Source organism: Chenopodium album, chromosome 26 (genome assembly GCF_948465745.1).
Source record: "Chenopodium album chromosome 26, dcCheAlbu1.1, whole genome shotgun sequence".
Taxonomy (NCBI): domain Eukaryota; kingdom Viridiplantae; phylum Streptophyta; class Magnoliopsida; order Caryophyllales; family Amaranthaceae; genus Chenopodium; species Chenopodium album.
In genome coordinates this window covers 9749207-9775473 of record NC_137859.1, presented here as the reverse complement: position 1 = coordinate 9775473, position 26267 = coordinate 9749207, and the positions used below count along the sequence as shown (strand labels likewise).

The window sequence follows — 26267 nt, the reverse complement described above, 5'->3', positions numbered from 1 at the left end:
AAAAAGTGATAACAATGATTTGCGCCAACCAAAAATAAATTAAATAAAGAGAAAATGATGAGGATGGATGAAGTCATCCAAAATAAATAAACATTAATCAATTATTCCGTACTCATTATAATATTCCAAAATTATAACGGGACATATTTGCTGACATAAGCAAATAGGCGGGATTTGGCGCCAAAAAAGAAAAATGGCGGGAAAGAAATAAACAAAAAGATTCCCTTAACATTGGGGAATGCCATATAACTTTACTACGGAGGGTAAAATTAGTTGAGAGAGTAAGGTACAATTTTATACATTGATTAATGTGCCTAAACTTAATTATCAAAGCCTTATTTTGGGCGCCATAGTTAGGATTAGAGTTTGTACTATGAGGGACACTATGTTTATTCATTTTTTGGACTTCAAAAACTTCAGGGCTTTTCCTCATTTACCCTCCTCCGCGTATAAATCACGGTTTGCTTGTAACGGGGTATTTTCTCGATTTGGAAGGTTAAAAATGTTTTTCTTATTTGAAATCTCTCCATATTTATTAAAAATAAAAAAAGTACTTGGAAAAAAAAAATCAACAAATTGGTGAATGTGTTAATTTTCATTTTATAATTTTTTACAACAATTTTTCAATAATTGAATTTGCTCATGATTTTAATTTTTAATCATCATTCTCCTCCCAATTGGCATATTAATAGCCTTTCTCATCAAGATTTTATTTTCTTAATTTACTCTCGTACTCCCCAATTTCAAATGGGAAGAATAAATAAAATATGAGAAAGTACAAAACGGTTTACGTTCTCTACGACACGAAAAAAAAAAAAAATCTAATCTATTGCTCTCCTTTCTCTTAGCTTTTTCTTTGTATAGTTCAATCTTTAATTTTAAGGGTTTTTTTTTTTTTTTTTTTTTTATTATTATATACGAAGTATATTTTTTAATGGAAGATGGTCATTTATGAACCTTCCTTATGTTTGATGTTATATGCAATTTGTTTTGACGAGGATGTTAATATGTTATATGCAATTTTGTCATGGTTGATGTTGCTGTCGTCAAATTTACCCAAAAATTATGGTGTTTTTAATTACTCCGTAGTGAGAAATGGGTTACTAATTATTATTGCCTTTAATTTATTTTTGGACTCTTAAAAGCGACGAAGAAAGAGTATGGATTGATGAGGAGATTTCCGGCAAGTTAATTAAAATTGAGTCCTTGAACATAGTCTTTTCTTTTCTTTTTCGTTTTGTTTTAAGTATACTCTCATAGTGAGATTGAAGTCCGAATAATTGCATACTTTTATTATGAAAAAAATTTATACTGGTATGTGTACAAAAGTTTATCGAATTGACACTCTATGTAGGTAATAATTACATTCTTAAATTAATTGCTAATCATAAGTTCAAATGATTGGACAAAATTATACAAATACGTAGTACTTCGTATATAGTATATTAGTATGCATAGTTCATATGCTCAACTTTTTACACTTGTAGAAAAATTTTGTACACTTTTGATTTATGAATTCAAGTTCCTTGAATAATCTTTCGTTGTCTTTTAGTATTGTAAAATATCGATGGATCTTTGGTTTTAGTTAGAAATAAACCTTTTTACAAGTTCTTTTTTTTTTTTTAAAGACATTAAAGAGGAGGGAAAATAACTTTTCTCATACAAGATATTGATAACTATATTATGACAATCATCACTTCTGAATGAAATATATACAATCTTTTTAAAAAAAAAAAAAAAAAAAAAACCAAAATACACAATCTTTTGAATACTCCTAAATTTAGAGTATGAAAGTTATGTTCAAATCAACTTGAACTAGCTAGCTTAGTGAGAAAGGGCATTTTTCATATGTTTTGGTGAATTAATGTATTACATACTATCTTAAACTCTTAGGGCCTGTTCACATTAATATTTACTGAGCTGAACAGAACTGAACTGAACTAAAATGAATATTTTATGAGAGAAGGAAATTAGAAGCTAAGTTGACCTGAACTGAACTAATTAAACTGATTGGAGCTGATGAACTAAACTGAATTGAACTGAACTGAAATTAAGCTGAAGTGAACAGGCCCTTAAAGCAAGCCAATATTCGTATTACTCGTCAACCTCTCTATTTAATTTTTCATTTACTCACTAATTGGCTACCATGTGTACATTGCAAATATAGTTTTTAAGAAAATCCACAATATGATTATAAGTGTCATTATTTTATTGATGAAGGAGATGTCTCTACTCTCTCAAATAAACTTGTTTAATAATATACTTCCTAATGGCATGCATAATCCCACCTTCTAGGAAGGTTTGGCCCTAACAAGATTACAAGCAACTTTATTGTTGCAACATAAACTAACGTAAGACACTCATGGGAACACAATTTGAGCTAATTAAAAGAGATGTTAAACGCATCAACAAAGTACAATTAGGTCAATTACTCATAAATTACATTGCCCCTTATTGCACTTCATCTCTATGTTTCGATCATGTTACCATGCTTTGCTGTTACTCTTCCAAGTTATGGAGTACCTAATATATTCCATCACCTAAAACATCAAAATAAACCCCCACTTATAATAATTAATCTCTGTTCCCGGTCAAAAGACAGTCAAACAACTAATGTTTTTTGGTAAGAAGAAAAGAAAAACGTCGGCATCCGAGACAATTCTTGTAAACAATGCAGTGATCTAATGCATTTGAAGAATTATAGAATATAATTCAAAATTGTTACAAAGCTCAATATCTAAACGTACCCGTGGAGACTAGGTTTCCGACATTAGCAATTCAGTTATCCATTGCATGATTTGTTATGTCAAATTTGCCAATAGTCAAACAAGATGAGGAGAGAATGAATGTCATTAATTGATGATGTAATTAATTTGCCATAAGATGAACCTTTACCTGTACGTACGGAGTTCATATACACATAATATTATTTTGATGCAAGATGGAGTTTATATAAACGTACATATTGACATATATCATATTTCATACGTATATATGTTATTGCTAATCATAACATGCATGTGGTTTTTCTATCTAGTAATCTCGGTTTCTCTTTGATTATTATGAACTTATTTTCTTCCCTTTATTTATTCTAGGTTTCTTGTGTATTGATGCCCTTATTCCTACATAGCCAAATCCTACAGTATCTCGAATTTACCAATTTTACTTCATTTATGGTATTGTGACATTCATGCATGATGCATCCATAGTGATTATATAGCCAAGAATCTAGCTTGTAGCTACCTAGTCTACTACGTACAACGATCGAGAGAAGCATATGTGTGCCAATGAATTACGTGTGTGTTATGGCTATAGACTTCACGGAGCATGGAAATCATAGACTAGATGTTACTCTTGTATAATGGCATACATGTTCTTCTATGAAAGAAAATGAAATGTGTTTTCTATGTTGAATTTTATGTTTGTTTTTTTTTGAAAAAAAAAAGAAGATAAATAACACATCATATATTAATACATTTAGCTTAGCACAATGTACGAATGATGAGTCCATATAAGGTAGTGTGATGTGATAATTTCAAATGGACTAAACTTTATAAAGGATAATGTGTATTGTGTGTAATAAACTACTTGTGTATAATTTATTTGTTTATACAATGTTTGTGCTACATACAACGTTGTATGTGTTACATGTAGTGTTACATATACTCGTAATTAAAGAAATATAAAAATGTTACTCCGCATTTAATTTGCAATAACACACGTGTTGATGTATAGCATGAAGCTCAGCTTGTGGTGCAGATGCATCTATATAAATAGTAAACATAATCATATTCTTTTTTATAATTAAGATATATAGCTTATTAGTATATAATTAAAATTATACCAAATGTACATGGATTCGAACACCATTATCTATCATCAATTTGCGATTTGAATGTAATGGATTTATGATCTTTATAATTGAATGCTTTATAACTATTGAAATCACAATTTAATTTCTGCCTATAATGTTACACGTCATATTGCTTAATCTTGCACACATGTTCACCACGTGGCACTTACAGTGATATATATAATGTTCTACGACTCTAATGCAAGCCACATTAATATTAAGAAGAATAGAAGTATTTACAAATATCAAATAATGTGGATATGAATGATAGGTTGTATCTATTTCCAGTGGCGGACCTAGAAATTTGACAATGGGGGGACAATTTCGGTAATTCAACTAACATCAACCTGTTTTTAAAAAAACGGGAACACAATACAAATAATTCGGGTACATACTTGTTTAATACTAAAAAGTTACATCCCAAAATCCATTGAATAATACAATTCGGTTACAAACTACTAAAATATCCTCCGAGTCTTCATTCTTTGAAATCGATCAATGATATCTTCATCAGGGACTTGTAAAAACACTTCTTTCTCAATGAAAGTAACCAAACAATCATTTATAAGTTGATCACCCATACTATTTCTCAATTTATTTTTGATATATGTCATTGCCGAAAAGACTCTTTCAACACTTGCCGTAGCAACGGGAAGAATCAACATTAACTTGATAAGCAAATGAATAAGAGGATAAGTCTCATGCAACTTGGTTTTGACAAGCATCTTTGAAAGAGAATTAATGTCATGCAAATCTCGAAAATTTTGAATCTCCCATTTCTATATCCACATCAAATTCTTCATCCACATCGTTCACATCAATTGGTTCATCCACATCATTCACATCAATTGGTTCAATACTAATGGTTTCATTTTGCATATTATGATTAGAAGGTATCTCACTTTGTATGGGTGAAGAACAAGAATTATCTTGTGATTTCAATTTTTTAAACAACATTTGACGAAGATCCGCTTGTTTTCCCATTGTCCTAGACTTGCTTGAAGAACTTGACATATCCTAATTCATTTAAAAATTAAGCTTTAATATTCAATAATCATTTTTTTAACAACAAGCATCCAAAATCTAAAAAACCAAATCACAAACTAATTCAATACACAAAGTTACAAACTAATTTACATATTAATTAAATTCACAAACTACTTGTGACTTGTCTACTTTCAAAATTTCAATCTTTCATTCACCATTTTTCACCACATAATTCACAAAATCACAAATTCACAATTCAATTCACAAACTAATAAAAAATAAACTAAATCACAAATTAATTCAAAAACATGATTACATAAACACAATTACTCATAATTCATAAACTAATTCTTTAATTTTTTAATAATCAAAAATTAGGAAAAAAAAAAAAAAACTAACTTGTGGAGGAGTTGTCCTGCTGTCCGCCTGTCCGGGCGGCGGGCGTCCGGCTGTGTGGGATGCCGGAGCGGCAGGCTGGTCTGGCGCGGTGGCAGCGACGGTGCGGTGGTCGGTGGCTCGGTGCGGCGGTGCCTCGCAGCCTCGGTGGTGCACTAGTGCAAGATCTACTTTCTCTCTCTTAAGTTTTTCAATTTTCAATTTTCTCTTTCCTCCCTTTTTTTCTGAAATTTTTTTGTTTCTTCTTTCTTAGGCTCTTAGCCCACGTGATGACTCATGAAATTCTGATTTCTTGCTGTTTTACTTTTTTTTTTTTTTTTTTTTTTTTTTTTTTTTTATTTTCTCTGATTTTTTTTTTTGAAAGTGGGGGGACATTTGTCCCCACTTGTCCTCACGTGGGTCCGCCCCTGTCTATTTCATCAAGGAAAAAAATAAGTAAAATAACACGCTCAAATCAAATTATATACGAAGTATTAAAAGACACACCAATCTCACCATAAGTCATCAAATTATCCTTCCTATCCTCATAAAATATTTATTATTTTTTAAATAGCCTAAATTATAATAAAGTTGTTTATAACACAACATGACCTATTAATCTATTACTCGTATTATAGTATAAGGCCCTGTTTGATTCACCTTAATTTTGCTGAACTTAAATTATTTTTACTGAATTGAACTTAATTTTACTGAACTGAACTTAATTTTACTGAACTGAAATTATTTTTACTGATTTTCTATTATAATTCTTCTTTAAGAAAACTGAATTTTACCGAACTGAACTTATTTTTACTGAACTGAAATTAATTTTACTGAGCTGAACTTATTTTTAGTGAACTGAAATTATTTTTACTTAATATTATTTTTTTAAGGTGAAGAGAACAAAGCCTAATTCCCAACTAGCCAATTAATCAATTAGGCCATGTTTGTTTTAAACATTTATATAAAAAACCATAAAATTCATATGATCCATGTCATCAAAAATCAATTGTTATCTTTTTTTAAACATCATCACTATTACACAAGTTATTAAAAAAGTAAATTTTTTATTATAAAAAATGATTTTGAATTATCCAATATCCATTACCCACATTATAATTTCACACTGTTTTATATGTGACTGACCTGTATAATTGATGTTACTTGGTCAAAAGTTATTCGGTTGGTCAAAATTACTCAATCGTTTAGGCCTTAGGGGTTACCTGATTAGTGTTTTGACGTGTGTTAGCCGACTACATAGCCTAATTTTCAATCTAACCTTATCTTTTATACATCCACACCCTCTCCTATAGTAAAAAAAAAAAAAAAAAAAAAAAATATTATCAAAAACCCCTCGTTTATATCTCCTCCCATTAATGAATTATCCTTTACAAATTTCTCACCCAATAAAAAGTCATATGACACATCACTAATTTGAAGTACAAAAAATATGATTTACACGAATTAATTTTTTTCAACAAAATATAAATTCTCACCCACAACAAAAAAAAAAAAAAAAAAAAAAAAAAAAAAAAAAAAAAACCCAAAGGAGGGAATCCAAAAATACAAATAGCAAAAACACGTGCAAGTCACGTGCATGTAAAAAAAAAAACCCTTAAATCACCGTCACCGTCACCAAACCTCCGTTATAAATAGTTGGTATCACCAAAATACCGTGACACAAACCAATAATGCGTGCCGCTGTTTCCCCGTAATACATTTTCCACCTTATTATATTATTTTCCACCTTATTATATTATTATTATTCACATTTATACTTTATATATTTATACAATTCATTTTCCCCCAAATCAAAATCCCCCCCTTTTCTTTCCAACCCTAACTTTTATTTATTTTCTCTCCATTACAAATTCCTCTTCATCCCGCTCATTTCTCCCCTCACTTTCTCTCTCCTTTTTTCTCTCTCTTCCCTCAAATCTCCATTTTCGCGCCTTCAATTTCATGAAATTCTGATCATATTATATAATTATAATTATAATTATAATAATAATCATGGGTAAATACATGAAAAAGGGTAAAATTACAGGGGATGTAGCAGTAATGGAAATCCCTCAATCTTCTTCTTTGGGTGTTCGTACTAGGGCTCGAACCCTCGCTCTTCAACCTAACCCTGAACTTTCTTACCTTCAGCTTCGTAGTCGTCGCCTTGAGAAGCCTCTTCCGCCGACTCCGCCGCCGGCTAATTCGGATTCCAGGACTCGGGTTCGGGTCAACCCGGATGGGTCCAAGAAAGGGGAAAGTGGTGGTGGTGGTGGAGGACGAGGGTGTTTTCGTAATTTTACTGATGGGGGTGATTCCGAGGATTTTCATGATCTGGGTACTGTTGAAGCTTCCTTTGGAGAGAACAATTTAGATTTTGATTCCAGAGAAAGGTTTGATTTTTATTTTTATTTTTTATTTATTTGATTTATTTTATTTTTCATTGATTGATTTATTTGGGTTTGTTGTGTTTGGTTTGGTTCAATTTAATTTTGATTTTTCTTATTTTGTTGTTGTTGAAAAGTTAATAAAATTAATTGTTGAGAGTGGGATTTCTTTAAAAATGGGTAACCTTTCTTTTTCCAAAAAGATGAAGGTTGAAAACAACACTTCTTGTTTATGTATGCCATCTGTCAATTTTTTCTTGTTTGATCTAGAATTGTCTTTAATTTTTATTTTTCTTATTAGAACTCATCAAAAGTTCTTTTTTTTCTATTCAATTTATTTTTCTCAACAAATTGAAAAATAAAGGAATTATTAAAGAAATTAAAAGGGGAACTTTGTTGAAAAATTTTAAATTTTATTTTGAAGAGGGTTTTTTTATAATTAATTTCATGTAAGAGGAAAATTAATTATTTTGAAGAATTTTTTATTTTATTTTAAATTTAAATTCATGTAATTTTCATAGGGAAAAAAATAAATTAGAAAAAGGGTATTTATTGGATTTTTTTAGAGTAAAAAAAAAAGCATTTTCAAGTGCATCAAAGGTGGGGGCGAAAAGCGGAATATTTAGGCTCAATCATGTGAGTTTTGGGTTTGCACACATTTGTGAATATAAAGTATCTTCAAAAAATTGAAGCTTTTCAGTTACTACCTCAATTTAGAACCTTAGCTAGGTAGTTGTAACTTTCTCTTTAAAAAGTAAAACAATAATTCAAACTAAGCTAGCTATTGTATTTTTGTGGAATTGTATATCTGTTGTTCATATTCATAATTATCGTGTTCCGACTCCGGCTTAATGGAGTGGAACGCGACAAACCGTCTTATACAAGAATTTGTGATCGTGAATCGCCTCGAATACAAAATATAGCTTACCTATGACTTTAGGAACATTTTCCGTGTTATAGCTGGCCAACCAAATCAACACAAGAAATGCAATTTTAGGAACGTCTTATTTTTGTATGTGTTTTGATTTTTGTTTAATTCATATAATATGTCATGGGCCAAACTTTTGGGGTACCAAATAGAATCCAAGAATATCTCTTTTAGAAAGCAACTTATGCTTTTGGCTGTTCCTGTTCATTCAATGCATCCTCCCTCAGCTTATCTGTTTCTTTCTTCCATGGCTTTTATATAACCCAAATAAGCCAAATGTTTTCTAACCTTTGTGACCCGTGACTATATTTCATACTTCGTATTAAGAATCTAAGATAAGCTCTTTATGTTTATCAATTTGTTTCGGTGCTTGATGTTTTTGTAGGTTGGTAACGAGTTCTTGAACAACTCGTTTATAGGCGTTAGTTGGTATTGATTGTGGTCTTGTGCGCGCTATGTAGAAAACATTACCATTGACGTGGTGCCACCTTAAAGATTTTCGCCCTTGCTTGATATGAGTACATAATTAGTTGAGTTAACTTGTCGTAGCTCGTCTGCATCGGTCTTGAGAAACAATATTGCTCTGCATGATATTGCTGCCATTTCATAATTTATATATGCAATACTAAAAGATGTTAATATTGAATGGTGAAGTAGTAGTCTTAATGAATTTCATGAGTGGTTGGTAATGAATTCTGATGTTTAAGATTGAATTGGGAGCAAAGATGAGTGTTGAATAGTCGGCAATAACTCATTCTGCCATGTGTTTTTTGGTTCAAAATGAACCATCTTGTATTGTTGGGGACCAATGCCAAATCTGATAAATGTACTTATGGTTATACTACTATGTTAACTCTTATCTTATAATAAGATAAATAGCTACATGTTGTCCTTGAGCTTTTGTTTATGTAATCCACTGTATATCTTTAAAGCCTGTTTCTTTAATGTCCTGCATGAATTTGTTCTGGTCTTTGGTTTTTGACTGTTCAAGAATTGAGTTGTGGGATTAAATTTGTTGTGCATTTAAACTGCAGGAGCACCCGAGAGAGCACCCCATGCAGCTTGATTAGAGACGCAGAAACTATTGGGACGCCTGGATCTACTACTAGACCGACATGCTCCACTGTAGTAAATAACCGAAGAACTCGAAGTACACAAAGAGCCATCCCGACAAACCCGGAGATGGAAGAGTTCTTTGCCGGGTTTGAAAATGACCAGCAGAAACTATTCATTGAAAAGTAATTACTCTCGCTTTTAAATTGTTTCTGTGGGAAGTTTTCTTCTGCTGTTATGTTTGGCAAATCCTTATATTGGTCGAATTTTATATGGTGTTGCAGGTACAACTATGATATCAAGAACGATATGCCTCTCCCAGGACGTTACGATTGGGTACGAGTAGACAAGTAGGAGGGAAGAATCTGCAGAAAGCCAATGCACATTTCTTACAAGAAATTATGGAAAAAGGAAAAAAAAAAAATTAGAAAGAATGTGTAACCTGTGATTTGTAACATAAGTGCAGCTGACTAAATGTAGCCTAACCCTTCTTTATTAGGTAGCTTAGCAAGTGAAGATAAAAATGATTCTGTAGGTTTAGAATTCAGTTTATGATGGTTTGCATACACCATTGTATTCTGTAATTGATATCATTAAATATTGTTCCGAAACCAAATGTAGTAGACTAGTAGCTTTCATGGAGTTTAATCATAAGTTCTCTCCTTATTCCCCTGCATTTCTCTGTTTTCTTTGATATATGCTGAATTAAGCTTTTAACGCTCCGTGTGTTCAGGTTTGGTCGTCATATTACTAGTTTAAATTACACTATTGACGCTTAATTTAGCTGTACTTGTCAATTTGTCATAGGATATAATACTGAATACTGATTTTTTAAAGCTAGTAAAGCTGCATGCAAAAACCTGCACAAGATGTTTTATTTAGCACTTCTATTCTTTTAATATGACTTCTTTTGATGACGAAGTTTACAAAGGAATTTGAGGATGACTTCGCATTATTTTAGATGATACAACTATATTAAATGTTGTCAAAATTTGAGTCAGAAACCTTTTACATGACAAATTTGGTATCTACTCTGCATCTTTGTTTTCTTACTGTCAATCTGCTTAACTTTTAGGATACCAAAATGCTGTATTTTTTGATTAATTTTGTCTATCAGCATGTGAATCTTCCATGGACTTTATAATGTTTATAATTATCTTATTACCACCTTCTTCAAAGATTAAGTAGCTAGCACATTACCAATGAACTAAGGTGGAGGGGCTTGAGACACTCCGATATGGACCATATGGTTCTATGAGTTGAAAGGGAAGTCGAGCTTAGGAGGTATACAATCACCCAAGACAACCAACTATGCATCGAAATGGATGGTATTGGGTAAGGGCATACAACTTTATGAGCACGATATGGTTACATAAAATTTTGGCACAACTCGATATGTGCACGAGCTAGGCATGGCATGACATAACAAGATTGTTGGAGTTACAACGTGAGTAAATAATGCAGTTCTCCTTCCGGTTATCTGGTCTTTGACTGGATGGAAGTATATGTTGGTGAACTAATGCTAACACTGTCAATCTTAAAGTAACATGAATTAATACTCCTAAAGTCCAAATGCACCCAAACCTCTATCACTTTATATGGTACAATTCTACATTTAATAGAGTTTTCTTAGGACTCATGGTTAATGTTTCATCTTGGACATTATTCAAGGAATTGTTCGATCCCCAAATATGAATATATGATTAATACTCCTTTGGACTAGAGACCTTATTAAGTTCATGGTTCCTTTAGTCGTTATGGAGTAGACATGCTTTTATTGCTCTATAAGATTGGGAGCATTTCTTTTCTTTTGGTAATTTTCGTATCGAAATAACAATAAAATTAATTAATTATCTAGAGAGCAAATGCCATATTCTTAAGACATTAGTATAAGTGTAACACAATATTCTACTTCATAATTAATGTTATTAAGTGCATATATAGAGCCATATTAGTCAGTGATGTAGACGAGATTCCATCCCATGTCTAGGTGCTAACCTAGTCGACATCCACGACAAATTACATCGATATGTTAAGATAAGCTGATATCATGATAAAGATGGAATATCTAGATTAGGATGATTCGATATTGATTGAATTGAATGAAGATCATGATGTTATTCTCTATTAATATTTTTTTCTAAAAGATAAGATGAAATAGTTTAAAACGAATGAAACCTAGAACAACTTTATCTAAATTAATAAGAGTGTGCCTCTCGTGTTGCATATAAACTTAAACCTTATGAGGTAAAAACACAGGCACAATCAAATCCAAGTAGAAGTATCTCATCATATAAACTAATGAATTGGCTTTGTCTTGAACCCCTTGTTTCATAAATATTAACACAACTTCTATCACACACTCTCTCAAGTCTAACCCCAACCACCCTCATTTTGGGTCCATGGTACTATAGTACTATTATTCTTGAATTATGAACCATTGGACCATATATTATAATTATGCACATATATATATTGTACTATAAAGTTTTTATTTTTTTTGAGTGACCCCCTTAATATTCCCTTGTTTTAAAGTCATTTTCAAAGTGTAACTTTCATAGCAATAATATGTGACACGAACTGTTTTGCCTTAATGAAACCAAGCCATAAATCTGCACATAAAAATCCAAACTTAGTTGAAAGTGATATTTATTTTTTATATTTTTTTTTACCACTGTTACACTTCCGCACCTGTCCGCATTATTCTTGTGATTGCGCAAAATTTGTAGTAACAAGTTTTTAATTTTTTTTTTTTTTTTTTTTTTTTTTTTTTTTTTTGACAAGAGGATCTTGTAAATAAAACAACAATACACACAAGACGACTAAAACAACATTAAGTAACAAAAACCCAGGAAGGACCAATGCGAGGGCGCTTCACACGAGCTAACTTACTGGACTCCAAATCAAGCGGCAAAGACGAAGCTGGACGTCGCTTTGAGCCCACATGATCCACCCTGCAACCTACAAATATCCTATCATAAAACATCTTACCTGACGTCCGAAGATGAGAATGAGAAATAGTCCGTTGTTGATGATTCAGACGAGATGAGACCCTGGAAGGCAAAGGTAGAACTCGAACCTTATGACCCTGACGACTGCCTATAAACCCTTGAGAAGCTACCCCTTTTGGCAGATGAAATTGTAATATTGATGGCTTAATTAACTCTTTCGAAACCTGATTTGCAGCTGCCTCAACTGTGGACGATTGAGAAGAAGCACTCAAGACCTGATGAGAGGGAACCGCTTGGTGCTCCGAGCCACAGAAAGGAAGAACCGAAGGAATAATAGAATTCTCTGCTTCCCTGGATTTTGCACCTAGGGGGACCTCTGTCAAGATTTGAGTTTTACTCGGAATGACCCGAACTAACATTACCGACATAGACCTAGAATGATAAAAACTAAGCACTTCACCGTGCTTAAGACGCTGCAAATTAGAACTTGTAATCTGAAGGGATGAACCAAAACAACCACTAGATTGAAATCAATGCTGATGCACCCCATTATCCAACTTCATTGATTTCGGAGTAGACTCCCTATCCAAATCGTGAGAAATCGTCTCATTTGACACTATTAGAGGAGTTCCAGTAACAGGACTCACAACATCACAGTCCATGTGATCTCCACTAGGTAACTCCTTGGGAATGACCTCCATACCACATACCTCCTCACTGGTTGGAGAAGCAACTTCCCCCAAAGTGAGATCTACTAAAGAGGCACAACCTAAAAGCCTTTCAATCTCTTGTAATTCTTTTAACACTTCCACATTCCTCGAATCACTATTAAGTACCTTACAAAGGTCAGATTTAGCAGATAGAAGATCGTCTAACCCCTTGAAAGCCAAAGCTCTCCTAAACAAACCTTTTGTATGACAGGAGTCATACCTCAACACAAACGAACATAACTTAATTACATAATCAAACTCCTGTAATTTCAGGGCACAAGCAACCAAATTGAGATTCAAATTTAGGGCCAAAGACCGAAACATAGCATATGTCTCTTGGGATGAAGGCAAACTAAAACATAACACTTTACTCGCTAAATCATACTTGGAAAAAGCAAGCTTAAACTTGCGTTTCCGGAACAAGGAATTACCTTCCTCCTTAAAAACATTAGAGCGGACTAAAACATCATCAGGACAAGCCAACGAATCAAGGATACGAACAACGTGCTTGTCATTAAACTTAGCAGGAAGATGGAACTCAGCAAAAGCAGGACACAAATCCATCTACTACACAACCTGATAAACCACACAGAACTCCTATAGTATCAACCACCCACGTCACCTAATTACAAACCCAGCCACAAACAAGCTAAGGCTCGCCAAGGGTATCTAAAAAAACCATAAGAAGGGCAGCAAACAACAACCAAAGACCCCAAAGGCCCAAACAAGACACCGTAAAAAAAAAAAAAAAAAAACCTACCAAACTGAAGAAGAGTAAACTTAATTAACTAAGCAAAATAGAACACCACCACCTGACCTCTAGGCTCCCGGAAACAGCAAATAAAGTCACCACGAACCACAACTCTTATGTTGATCCTGCCGACAATTGAAGGTAAAACCGTGGAGACCGATAGCGCCAATCACCAAGGTGCAGGGAACCACTCGCCGGCGACCGAAGGAAAACGACCAGGGGCAGCAGGTCGCCGGCGAGCAGTGAGGCGGTGCGAAGATTTGGTTTAGCGGTGGGATAAGAACAAGTGACAGCTATCCTAATGTTAGAGAGAGGAAAACCGTATTTTTATTTTAACAAGTTTTTAAAGTTGTTCAGTTGTGAATTTTATTGTAAGTTGTAACATATGGTTTTAAAATTGTTCAAATAATTGAGACTTGTTCAAGAGTTTCAACTTGGTTGAATATAATTTAGTGATCTCTGGTTTTTTGTCTTGTGAAGCTTGGACTACTTCCCTAATTTGGTTCATGCATGAGAAGTAATGGCTACACTTTCGCTTTGCGGAGTTGGGTTTCACACTTCAAAATTGATTCCTACGCTTTTATTGTCAGCGTGTGTTTTCGCTATTAGATGTGGGCGAATAAAATTGGCTTTTGAATCCCTGTTTTTAATTTGTCAATTCGACATCAATTGTATTGAACAAGTGGCCAAAATTATGTCTAGTCAAGTTCTAGTGTGAGACGATCTCATGCATGAGACGATGTATATATATATATATATATAAATTGTTATCACAAAATTTGCTAGTTGGTCGTTTAATACCTTTAATTTGTATTAATACAACCGTCTCTCACAACGAATCAAAATTACTTAGTTAAGCAATTGAGCCTCTATCCTTCACGAGTTGTAAGAGTATTGCTTGTGCCATTGAGCATTGACATGGTACAACAATTGTACATTAGTTAATTAATCATTGTGGCGTTGACGTGGTATAAGGTCACAAAACGAGTAAACCAGCCGTATTCGTAACTGATTTCAGGTCAATTTTATATTATTCACTAATATATCAACAATTAATTGCAAAATATGAAACTAATATGTAAAACCGGTTGATGTTTATATCATGTTGTCGTGTTATGTCAGTCTGTAAGAGATTCTCAACTCTAATTATTTTACTATACACCAATGTGCGACATACTACCAATAAGGTTTGGATATGTCTATGTATTGTGTATAGTAGTACGTACAATATGTCATAGGTTCAAATCTTCCTCTCCGATTTTATTTATAATGCGCTTTTAAGTTGTAACTCATTCGGGCGATAAAAAATCCAATGTGTGATGGTTTTATTAGTAGCTTCGCGTGATCGGTAACATAGATATCCAAGCCATATCTGCAATGAAGACAAATAATTAAAGGCATGAAATCAGTGGTGCATGTAGTTTTAACCAATCTATTACTGTATTTTCCCTGTTTCACTTCACTCTCTTCAAATGTTGTGCCAAGAATGGACGTTATAACGACATGTACGATGGAGTTGAAAAGACTATCTTATCTTAGCATGACTCATTTTTGCCCTAATTTCTGACTTTGGTGTTTTGAGTAACAGTATAATTTAGTATGTTCTTGAAATTTGTTATTGTCGGTTAGTTCTCAATTTCATGGAAATGCATGCATGCGTTTTTTTAATTTATGCCTCTTATTCTTCAATTGCAACATATTTTGATGTATGAGACAATGATTATTTTGTCAATATTAATGCATGCAACTCATCATATAATAGTCAAATTCTATGAAAATGAAAGGAAAGGAAAGGAAATCCCAAGGAAATTTAGATTATATTTAGTTCACAACTCACTAGTAATTCAAAGCATTATTGTAATTATTGTTGATTTGATACTTTATGATTTGGTTTCGTTTTGTCTGATTTAGTTCTTTAGCATGGCTTAATTTGACCTAATTTTCCACCGATAAACAAAGATTAATATTAAACAAATTGTTTTAAATGGATATTAAGTGATAAAAAATGGAAATTTAGAAGATTAAATTATGTTTTCGGAAAAAGGCATGAACAATTGAACATTGACGACGCTTAAGCTTTTAATTTTTTTTTAAAAACATAAAGTCTTTACCAAAGCTATATAGGACAAAGTTTGAGGGTTCGTGAATAGGGCACCAATTTGAAAGTTGCCTCCTTTATTTGTAATGTCTTTGTGCTTCATATGAACCAAATAACATACTCAGTACGTACTAAACGATTTGTCATATATTGTAGACTTGGGCCAGGGCAATAGGCACTCACCATCGATCACATAGAGCTGCTTGAGAGCACCTAATCAGCTATCCATATCATGTACTGTTCTGCTTCATTCTAACATGAATAATCACCCAAAATCCAGCTTTGCTAGCGCCCAAGAGTGGTAGGATTATTTGATACTGATTGCTACAAGTACATACCAAGTATTTTGTTGCATTTGCATATATAACATGCAACCATTGTTGAAAAAAATTACTAGTACTTAGTTTTACCTTTCACCCTTCTAATGGAATATCTCAAATTACCAATATATGTAAGCAAAAAAATGATACAAATTCTAGTGGGTGTTTGTTTAGTTGAAATAGTGTCTAGGGGGAATAGAGATAAACTCGCATGTTTTTTAAGGGTATTATCGTATTACCAATTTACCATAATTAAGATGTGTAGTTACGAAGACATTGGCAACAAAATGACCATTTTGTCGTATAAAAAGAGAAAGAAGTATTTACAAAGGTGTTTCGAAAAACCCGTTCGAGATATACTTCTATCCTAAATAATACAAGTACGGAGTATAAGATTAAGACAACATTCAAAGTACATAAATTTCTAATAACATTTAGCAAATCCATTCGATCATATGTTAGTTTGCAAAATTTCCATACAATCAATCATTATTTTTGTTTGTAGAACTTCCATTCGGGTTTACCAAAGACCTCATTATAAAAAAAAAAAAAAAAAATTTAGGACTTGTTTCAAAAATTAAGCATTTCTTTTGCATGCATCAGTTGTTGCCACTTATGTACGAATTTTGAGGTGTTTGACATAAATCATATATGATGTCAGTTGAGTTCGATCTCCCTAACCCATGCATGTACATAATATTAAATCACATTTAGATTAAGGAAAATTTGTCAGAAAAAACCTTTTAAAAGGCTCATTTTGCAAGAAAAAACCTTTTAAAGCATTCTTTGTTTAAAAAAACCTCGACGATCACTTTTTTTGTTGAATGAAACCTGAGTCTTCTTTTCCGGCTTTGACCATGACTTTCAGGCGTTGACTCCCCTATTTTCCTACTTGCAGCCTACAGCATCTAATTTTTCCCTCCTTTTTTTTGTCTCCCTTATTTCCCTCCTATATATATTCTAGGATAGCCCTCCCCAAATCACTTCATTTCGAATGAGGGCAAATTTCCCCCCAAAATCAGATCAATCAAAAGGTAAAATAGGGTTCTTCAGCAATTTCTTTCACAACTATGGTGTTCAAATCTCCAATTGGGTTCTTCTCTTATCTCTAATACCTCTGTTTTCTTTTGTATAATTTTGTAGGTAAAATGGTGAATTGCGGTTGTGGCTTTCCCTGTGCGAAGAGGACCTCTTGGACACATGAAAATCCGGGAAGAAGGTTCGAGGCTTGCAAAAAGTACAACCACGACACCGGAGAAAGAGGTTGCAACACTTTCAAATGGCTGGATGAGGAGCAAACAGAGTGGCAGCGTGATGTGATTAATGTGCTGCTTGCTGAGAGGCATAGGAGGGCAACCGAGTTGACTATTATGAAGGCTAGAAATGCTTGCCTTGAAGATCATAACAATCTTCAAAGGGGGATGCAAAGAAGCTCTGCACCAGAGATGCAGCAAGGGGGGTTTAAGCTACCTGTCATTTGTGTTGTTGTCTCTGTGTTTGTTAGTGTGGTGATGAAAATGTTTATGTAGTTAGAATGCTAGGGCTGGTGGTTTGGTAAGTATGTAGGGGCTAAGGTAGGTAAGTTGTTGTTTTTAGCTAAGTAGACTTGGCTATTTTGGTGGGGGGTTTAAGTTAATTGAAAAGCTAAGCATTTTGTGTATTTTGTACCCCTTATTATCGAATAAAAAAAACAAGCTTTTGGTATCAAACAATTTTTGGTTCATGTTCCTTAATTAGTCCTTTATACTATTTGATTAGTGGTATAACTAACCCAAAACAAAGCAAGCAAAAACAGCTTATTTATAGCTACAATAATTTTGAAATCATTCATAACATTACACAAAATGATGTGATCATAAACAGATCTCCACATCATGAGTTTGTTCACAAAAAATTTGTTCCAAGTACCAATGTTGTTAAGCTTGGTAAAGGCAAAAGTTGCAACATTGTTCACATAAACACTATTATGACCAAGTACACAAATTTTTTAACAAAACAATAAACATGTTAAGCTTCATAGCAATATTCAGGTACCATTCTGGGTTCCATGTGGTGCAGACAGTGAGATGGTCTGCTGTAAAGGCTGAGATGAGGTAGCTTCTGCTGCTTGCCCTGTTACTGGTTGCCCTGTTGCTGCACCTTTCTTTGGTCTTCCTGGAGGCCTCTTTGGCTTTTCAATAGGTGGGGTTGGGCACTTATTCTTGTAATGCCCCAACCCACCACAGTTAGAACATTTATTTTGCACTTTTGCCCTTTTCACAGTCTTCATTTTTTTCTCTTCTCCAGCTTCTTTCTTCCTCTTTTTACTTGAAGGCCTTCCAGGTAGGTTTCTGTGAGGAGGAGGTAATGGTTTTGGATAAGGGGTGACTTCCCATTGTTGATGACCTGGCATTGCTTTAAAGGTTGGAGCATATGTCTTGGTGTATGTCTCCACATGATAAGCTGGGTGAATGAACTGCTCTATGTCCAGCCTTCTCAATTGAATACAGGCAAGTGCATGCCAGCAGGGAATACCCATAAGTGTCCATCTGTTGCAGCTGCAAGATTTGGTTTCTAGGTTTACAACATAAGTGTCTTCTGAGTCATCACATTCAAATTCCATCAAGTCAGCTTGAGTAACCCTCATGTTGGACACTTGTTGCAAACCTCTATGCACAAACTTCAAAACAGTTGGCATAATCAAACCAGTGAAATGCTTGAGCCCTTCCTTTTTTGCAAAAAACCTTCCCATAACATATCTTCTTACCCACTCCATCAGTTGCAGAATAGGCTTAGTTCTAGCTTCTCTGAGAACATTGTTGAAGCTCTCACAACAGTTGTTCAAGAGCATCCCTGACTTGGAATGAGAGCTGAACTTGTGCCTTGACCAATGAGCAGGTGGAATGGCATTTAAGTAGTTGTATGCATCTGCACTGAGCTTCTTGATCTGTTCCATATGCTGCTTGAAATGATGCTATGGACAACAACAGCAACATAACAAGTGTTAGGGTCTTAGAATAATATGTATATGTAACCAAAGAATACTACACTATGCCATGTACCTCTGTAGTTGATCTTGCAGCTTTCCAAAAATGCTCCTTGTATACAGTCCCAGGGAATTTATTCTTGAAATTGCTCCAAATGTGCCTACAACAGTACCTAGTATCTGCATTAGGCATCACTGTAGCAAATGCATCCAATAGTCCCTGTTTCCAAATATTCCAGCAAGCAATTAGCAAACTAAATTTGATATTGATATGAAAAATGGACTAAACATTTAGCAATATAATTACCTTTTGCCTGTCACTCATGTAAGTGAGTTCATCAGCTTCATGAACCCAAGTGACAGAATCTGCAACTGATGCAATGTCCTTCCTTAGTAGCTCCAAAAACCAGGTCCAAGTCTCTCCATTTTCCACCTCTACAACTGCCCAGGCTACAGGGAAGATGTTGTTGTTGCCATCTTTCCCTACTGCTGTCAAAAGGATGCCTGGATATGCCCCCTTCAAGTGAGCACCATCCACTCCCAAGATGGGTCTGCATCCTGCCATGAATCCCTGCTTGCAGGCTTGCAAGCACACATATAATCTCTGGAATACAGGTTGGGGGTTTTGCACTCCATCTACCTTCACAATTGCTGTACTACCTGGGTTATACTTCAATGTGGCAGCTGCATAGTCCCAAACCTTCTCATATTCTAAATCTGCATCTCCAAAAATCATCTTGAAAGCCCTCTGCCTAGCATACCATGCTAAGTAGTAGCCTATTTCTACTTTACACTCATATTCTTGCCCTTTTAATGAATGCACCTAACTTCCAAGTGGGGTCACATAGAACCTACCTCACTAAGTACTTCACCATCTGAGTCCACAATGTCCTCATCATCTCCAATCTGCAAACCATCCTCAACATCATATCCACCATCATCTAAAACTGCAGTTGACAGACCCCCTAAACTCCTAGTCACCCTCTCTTGTATGTCATGATCCACAAACTCATCAAACAAATCATCATCATCTTTGTCCTCATAATCATTCTCACTTAAATCAGCATCATCTTCCACTAAATCCTCACCCCCTGCTAACTCCTCACCCCCAGCTAACTCCTCATCATCATCTGTATCAGTCAGGTTTGTAAATTCAAAATCATTGAGCATCAATTGTTCAATGCCTATTTCTGGGTTTGTTTCTGGCAATGTAGACAGTGTAGGAAGAACCCCTAAATCTGGAAGAACAGGGAAGCTATTGGCAGAATTGGAAGGGGTACTTATGTCAATAATTTGGGTGGGTGGTTTTTTGGTTGCAGAAATTATTGGAAGCTTTGTTTTTTTGAGAGGGAGAACATTTTCAGAAACTGTTTGGTGAAATGCACTTTGACTACCAGGCAACTCAGATCTAGGGTTTTTAGTTTGAGAGTCATGCTCTTTTTGTGTTTGTGGACCCCCCTCTACATTATTTAATGACACACTACCCCCATTGCTTGCCATCTCACTGCCTTTCTCACTAATGCTCTCACTATCTGTATAAAAACCAACACCTGGCCCATATATTAACCTCCTATTAACATCATCCACCTTCTCTGCATGCACAACATACAAGTGGTAAAAGCCATCCTTCTCAGGTGCATCAAGAAACTCTGCTATGTCTTTATCTCCCTCTATTTTAGCCCTCCCAGTGTGTAAAGAGCATCCCTTTTTTCTATACCAAATTTCCCCAATCTCATCAAAGCCTAAATCAGACTTAATCCAGTATGCAAACTCAAAATAGCAAACCTCCTCCACATTCACACGTAATGCCATCCCCCACTTTGTTGGGTCTACATTTGGTTTTCTCTCATAAGTTGTAGTGTTTTTCTTAGTCACAAAATGACCACCATAGTACATCCTAATGTTAATAGGTTCCATGAATATAAATCGAGGTTCAAACACATTTACTCTACCATTAAACCTGATAAACACACCAACAACAACAAAATTCCAGAAATTCAATTATCTAGGGCAACAAAGTCACAATTCAAATCAATTTATAAGCAAAAACAAGTTTGCATGTATCAATTAAGCCATCACAGATCAAAATCAATGAGCAACCAACAACAATTAGGTTAATTATGTTTGATTTACGCTGATTTTTGGTGATATTATCTACCAATTGACACGCAAATTGCGCAAATGAAGAACATACCTGGCTTTGTACTTCACTACGTAATTGGGAAAGTTTGATTTGCGTCCAAGCGTCGTCTTCCTTCGACCTTTACCCATTGAATACAGTAAAAAAAAAGTGAGCAACTTTGCTTGTCTTGAACAAAGTAAAACCCCAATTTTTTTGGGCTATTTTCGAACATACAATAGATTACTTAACACTTACCGTATTTTATTGATCATGTATTAATTGCGAGCAGAGAGAGAGAGGGAGAAACCCATTTTGATGGGATAGTTTTGCAGAGCATTCATGGAGTAGAGGAGAGAGAGATGAGAGAGGGAATACAGAGCAACTTAGTTGGAGGGAAAATTAGGGGAACAATTAGAAGGGGAGTGCAAATAACAAAATAAAGGGCAGCAAGTAGGAAAATAGGGGAGTCAACGCCTGAAAGTCATGGTCAAAGCCGGAAAAGAAGACTCAGGTTTCATTCAACAAAAAAAGTGATCGTCGAGGTTTTTTTAAACAAAGAATGCTTTAAAAGGTTTTTTCTTGCAAAATGAGCCTTTTAAAAGGTTTTTTCTGACAAATTTTCCTTAGATTAATTTTCTCTTGTAATTTATAGCATTCCAAAAACCTTATTTTATATCTTCAAAATCTCTATTGTGGTGAAACCAAGTGAAAGTACTGTACACCCTTCGTGTTTGTTTTTAAGTGTTACAGTTTGACCGGCACATAGTTTTAGGCAAATTAATTAACTTAAATAAAATAAGAGGTAAGTGGGGTAATTGGAGTATTAAAAAATTGTAAAAGAAATATAGTGGGGTTAATAGTTTATTGAAAAATAATGAATGTGAAAAAAAAGATATAATAAAAAAGTAGTAGTGGGTTTGGGTGGGAACCATGAGTGGAGAGAGATATAATATTTTAATATAGCTTTTTGCCAAAAAAAAAAGAAAAGTGTAACACTTATTAAAACACGTTTGGATTTGATAAGTGTAACACTTATTAAAACACACAGGGAGTAATAATAACAATAACAACAATCCACACTTACAATATATAGTACTCTAACTTATAATAATAGTAATTCATATTCTTGTACAGTATTATTATACACACTCAGTCAAGTACACCTAACTCATTCGCTAGCTCTTCTAAGTTGAAAACAAAACCTTAATCAAATTTATTTTCAAGTAGAGTTGGCAATATCTGACACAACACGACAACACGATCGAAACCGGCACGACACGAACACGAAGTTATTGAGAGAAAACACGAAATCCACATGACACAAAACCAACGACCCGTTTCGATAGAGTGGTCAAATTATTCAATTATCCTACACTTTACATAGTTTTTGATAGATTCTGTGAATAACATGAAATTGACACGAGACCAAACACGAACACAACACGACACGACTTTATGCCAGCTCTATTTCTAAGCACATTCAAAGATTGTTAGATTTAATTCGTAATTGCAATGCGAATTATATTATACTTAACTTATACTCCGTACCTCTTACCTAGCCGGGGAAATATATGTAGTAGTATGGTCCATAATAATCAGGCTTGGCCTAAAAAAGTCATCCAATGGTTACTACCAATTCATTAAAACTTTGAAAAAGGAATTTCTTGGATTCCTTTCAGCCAAAAAGCACTGATCAATTGGTGAATCTAATGCTACCCTTAAATTATTAGGAGTACATTGCTCCATTCATTTTTTTTGTATCAAAAAATAAAAAAATAAATCAGTGTTCTCAAAATCTCAAGTAATAGTTGGACTAGTTAGAAACTTTATAGTAGAATCTGAATTCAGGAGGTTTTGGCATTTTTATTTCTTTCCCTACTAAATTGCTGACAGACTAAAAGTCATACATAACATTATAGTTCATTTGACAGTTTTCTGCACCCCTATTATGTCATTTTTTTAAAAAAAAATTCAGTGGCTTTTTGAGTGATATAACAAGAAGTGGGCCCTAAAAATAAAAAACCTACAAGTGGGCATTTATTGTTTTTCTTCTCTGATTTTATAATTATTTTCATATGTAAAAAATACATGCACTTCTTTCACAAATAATTTTCTTGGATTTATTTTTAAAATGTTCAAAAAAAAATCTACTAAGAAAAAGTCATGTTGATTACGATTTTTTTTTTTTAATTTAAATTTCCGTATAACCAGTGTTATTAGGGGTGTTAATTTAGTCCGAACTAAAAACTATTCTATAGAGAACCAAACCTATTGCATCTCTGGTTGATAAATAAATTTTTCAGTCTCTATTATATATTGATACAAAATCATTTAAAAAGTGGTGTTAAGCCTAACCACATTTTTGCTTAAATTTATGCATAAAAACCACCAGAATGGTTAAAAGTATCTTCTTAATATGTTGGGAAAGTTTTAATATTATGAGCTCTTTGGTATTAGGATTTCAAATGACATCAAACAATTACAATGCAATTTTCAATTATTTAACTTCTAACATTTTCTATGTTATTATTATAATATGTGAATTAAATAGAATAAAATTTTTAAATGGCCCAACGTATCTAGTTTGTGTTTTACCACATTAAAAGACCAACTCGCCAAAAGCTTAAATTAATAGTTGAGGGTCGATTTATATACTCTATCATACTGGTTTCATCGGTCTAGTCTTAGCATAATTGGCCTTGTCTTCACTAATTCTTTTTGCTCTCACATTCTTATCTGACCCTAATTTTTTAATATGCATGTCCAAATTTAATAAAATGATTAAATGGAGCAAAAATTTTAATTTTATTATTTATTTATTTATTTATTATTATTATTATTATTATTATTATTATTATTATTTTTTATTATTATTATTATTATTTTTTTATTTTTTTATTTTAGAGGGGTGGGGGGTGAGGATATGAAATAAATGCTCAAGGTTTTGAAGGCTTTCCCTTCAATCAGCTGATGCAATTATTTCAGGAACTTTTTTCAATGTTTTTTTGAAAAAAATAGGTTGGTCCCACAAGCTTGAGTTTTTATTTTTTTACCTTAGAAAAAAAAAAAAAAAAGAAGAAAGATTGATGAAAATAGAGATGAAGATATAGGGAAATTCACATGGGACCTTGTACAATTTGCCAGTTATATGATGGTGTACCTTAGTACTCCTCTGTTTCATTCATACTTCAATGGAGTACTACTTTCTTTTGAGTTTTGAGTTATATTTTATTTTTGGGATTTGTTGATGTTGAGTTTTTGCTTTCTCTGTTTCATGTTTTCAGAAATATTGTGTCATGCATTCCATTTGTTTTGTAGATCAACCCCTTTTCACGATACATTTAGGGGACCATGCTATTAATTTAGGGCCTGTTCTGATTGACTGAATTGAGCTGAACTAAACTGAACTAAATTGAATATTTTTTGTGAGAAGGAAATTAAAAACTGATCTGAAAATAATCTGAAGAGAACAGACCCTTAGATTTCAGGCTACTTAAACCCTCAAATTTCGAGTTAGTGTCTCAATTTAACTTTGTCTGATACTCATTGAATTTATGTTAGTTGTGAATTTAATTTAATTAGTTCTTATCTAATTTTATAAGAGCTTGAACTTATGTTTCATAAGCTAAATGCCTTTCTTATGTAAAAAAACATAGCCTAGATTTCGAATTTTCATATTATAACTAACATCATTTGCTTTGCCCTAATTTGAACCAAATTTTCCCAAAACAATTTTTTAGGTGAAAAAGAACAAGAGGTGTAGGAATTACATCAACTACCCTAATTTGCGGAGCCCTAATGAGTGTAAATCACTGTAAGAAAATTCCTATGAAAGCACTAGAGCAAATGTATTGTACGAAGCATATTTATTTTGACAGATAAGGGAAGAGCACTTGCTTTACCAGAACTATTTCAAAGGAAGTACAAACAGGCTATCATGATAAACACTTTGAGCATGTTTGGTATGAGCGTTTTTTGAGTTGGAAACGGATTCAATTAAATCTTTATCTTTAATCAAGTGTTTGGTAAGGCTTGAGTAACAATTACCAATCATACCAAACGCCTTCTAAATTTGACTTCAATCAATGGCATAGGTCATTATTACCCTTAAGTTTAACTCATACTCAGTATGCTGGGGGTAGTATATGGTGACACTAGATTTAGCTAATTAAATTTGTCAATTGGGCTTACAACTTACTATGTACTTGCAAACCTATAGGGTCACACACACAAAACATAACTTCAATCTATGAGTTGTTGAATTAGAAGCATAATAGTTGCAGTTTAGAATGACTTGGAGATAATTGAAATCACTAGACTAGGAGGTTATGTGCTATTTAAGGCCACGGGCAAGTAGAGACGGTCGATCGATCATAAGTAGACATGCTCTCCTTCCATTGACTCAGTCGACGTGACCGTGTATTAGCATTAGGGTTAAGAAGGTTAGTTACTAGGTTAAATGCTTTATTTATACCTAACCGGCTAACCCTAAGAAAGACAAACCCTACCTGTGTAAACTTTTGGGAAGAAAGGATTAATCTGTTCTTGTTTCAAGCTAATAATCCCAAGGAAATTCAATCGTACTATGTGGATTCTTATACAGGAATCAATATTCAGGCCCTTTCAGGGTAACTATCTAGAAGTGGTTTGAACCTTTACCATGCAACAAGGAGATGGGCTACACATATGGACCTTGAGGAATAAGACGACCGCTTAAAATTTTAGGGTTCGGATACTTAGGCCACAGACCATAAACTTTCCCCTCGA

At 33.8% G+C, this 26267-nt stretch overlaps 2 protein-coding genes and 1 long non-coding RNA gene across 3 annotated transcripts; 2 read left to right on the top strand and 1 right to left on the bottom strand.

The window, feature by feature from the left end:
* Positions 1-4181: 4181 nt before the first annotated feature.
* Positions 4182-5557, bottom strand: LOC145618127 (uncharacterized). Its single transcript, XR_014107853.1, has 2 exons — positions 5240-5557; positions 4182-4870 (listed from the first exon to the last, which is right to left on the bottom strand). It is a non-coding gene; the product is annotated as an uncharacterized LOC145618127 (long non-coding RNA).
* A 1442-nt stretch (positions 5558-6999) lies between these two features.
* LOC145618363 (cyclin-dependent kinase inhibitor 4-like) lies at positions 7000-10252 on the top strand. The gene is made up of 3 exons (XM_081673135.1): positions 7000-7608; positions 9565-9768; positions 9868-10252. The coding sequence occupies exons 1-3, from the start codon at positions 7229-7231 to the stop codon at positions 9935-9937; spliced, it is 654 nt and encodes a 217-aa protein (XP_081529261.1). The 5' UTR covers positions 7000-7228; the 3' UTR covers positions 9938-10252.
* A 6886-nt stretch (positions 10253-17138) lies between these two features.
* LOC145618445 (uncharacterized) lies at positions 17139-18119 on the top strand. The gene is made up of 2 exons (XM_081673214.1): positions 17139-17447; positions 17557-18119. Exons 1-2 carry the CDS (start codon positions 17408-17410, stop codon positions 17940-17942), a joined length of 426 nt encoding a protein of 141 aa, XP_081529340.1. The 5' UTR covers positions 17139-17407; the 3' UTR covers positions 17943-18119.
* Positions 18120-26267: the final 8148 nt, after the last annotated feature.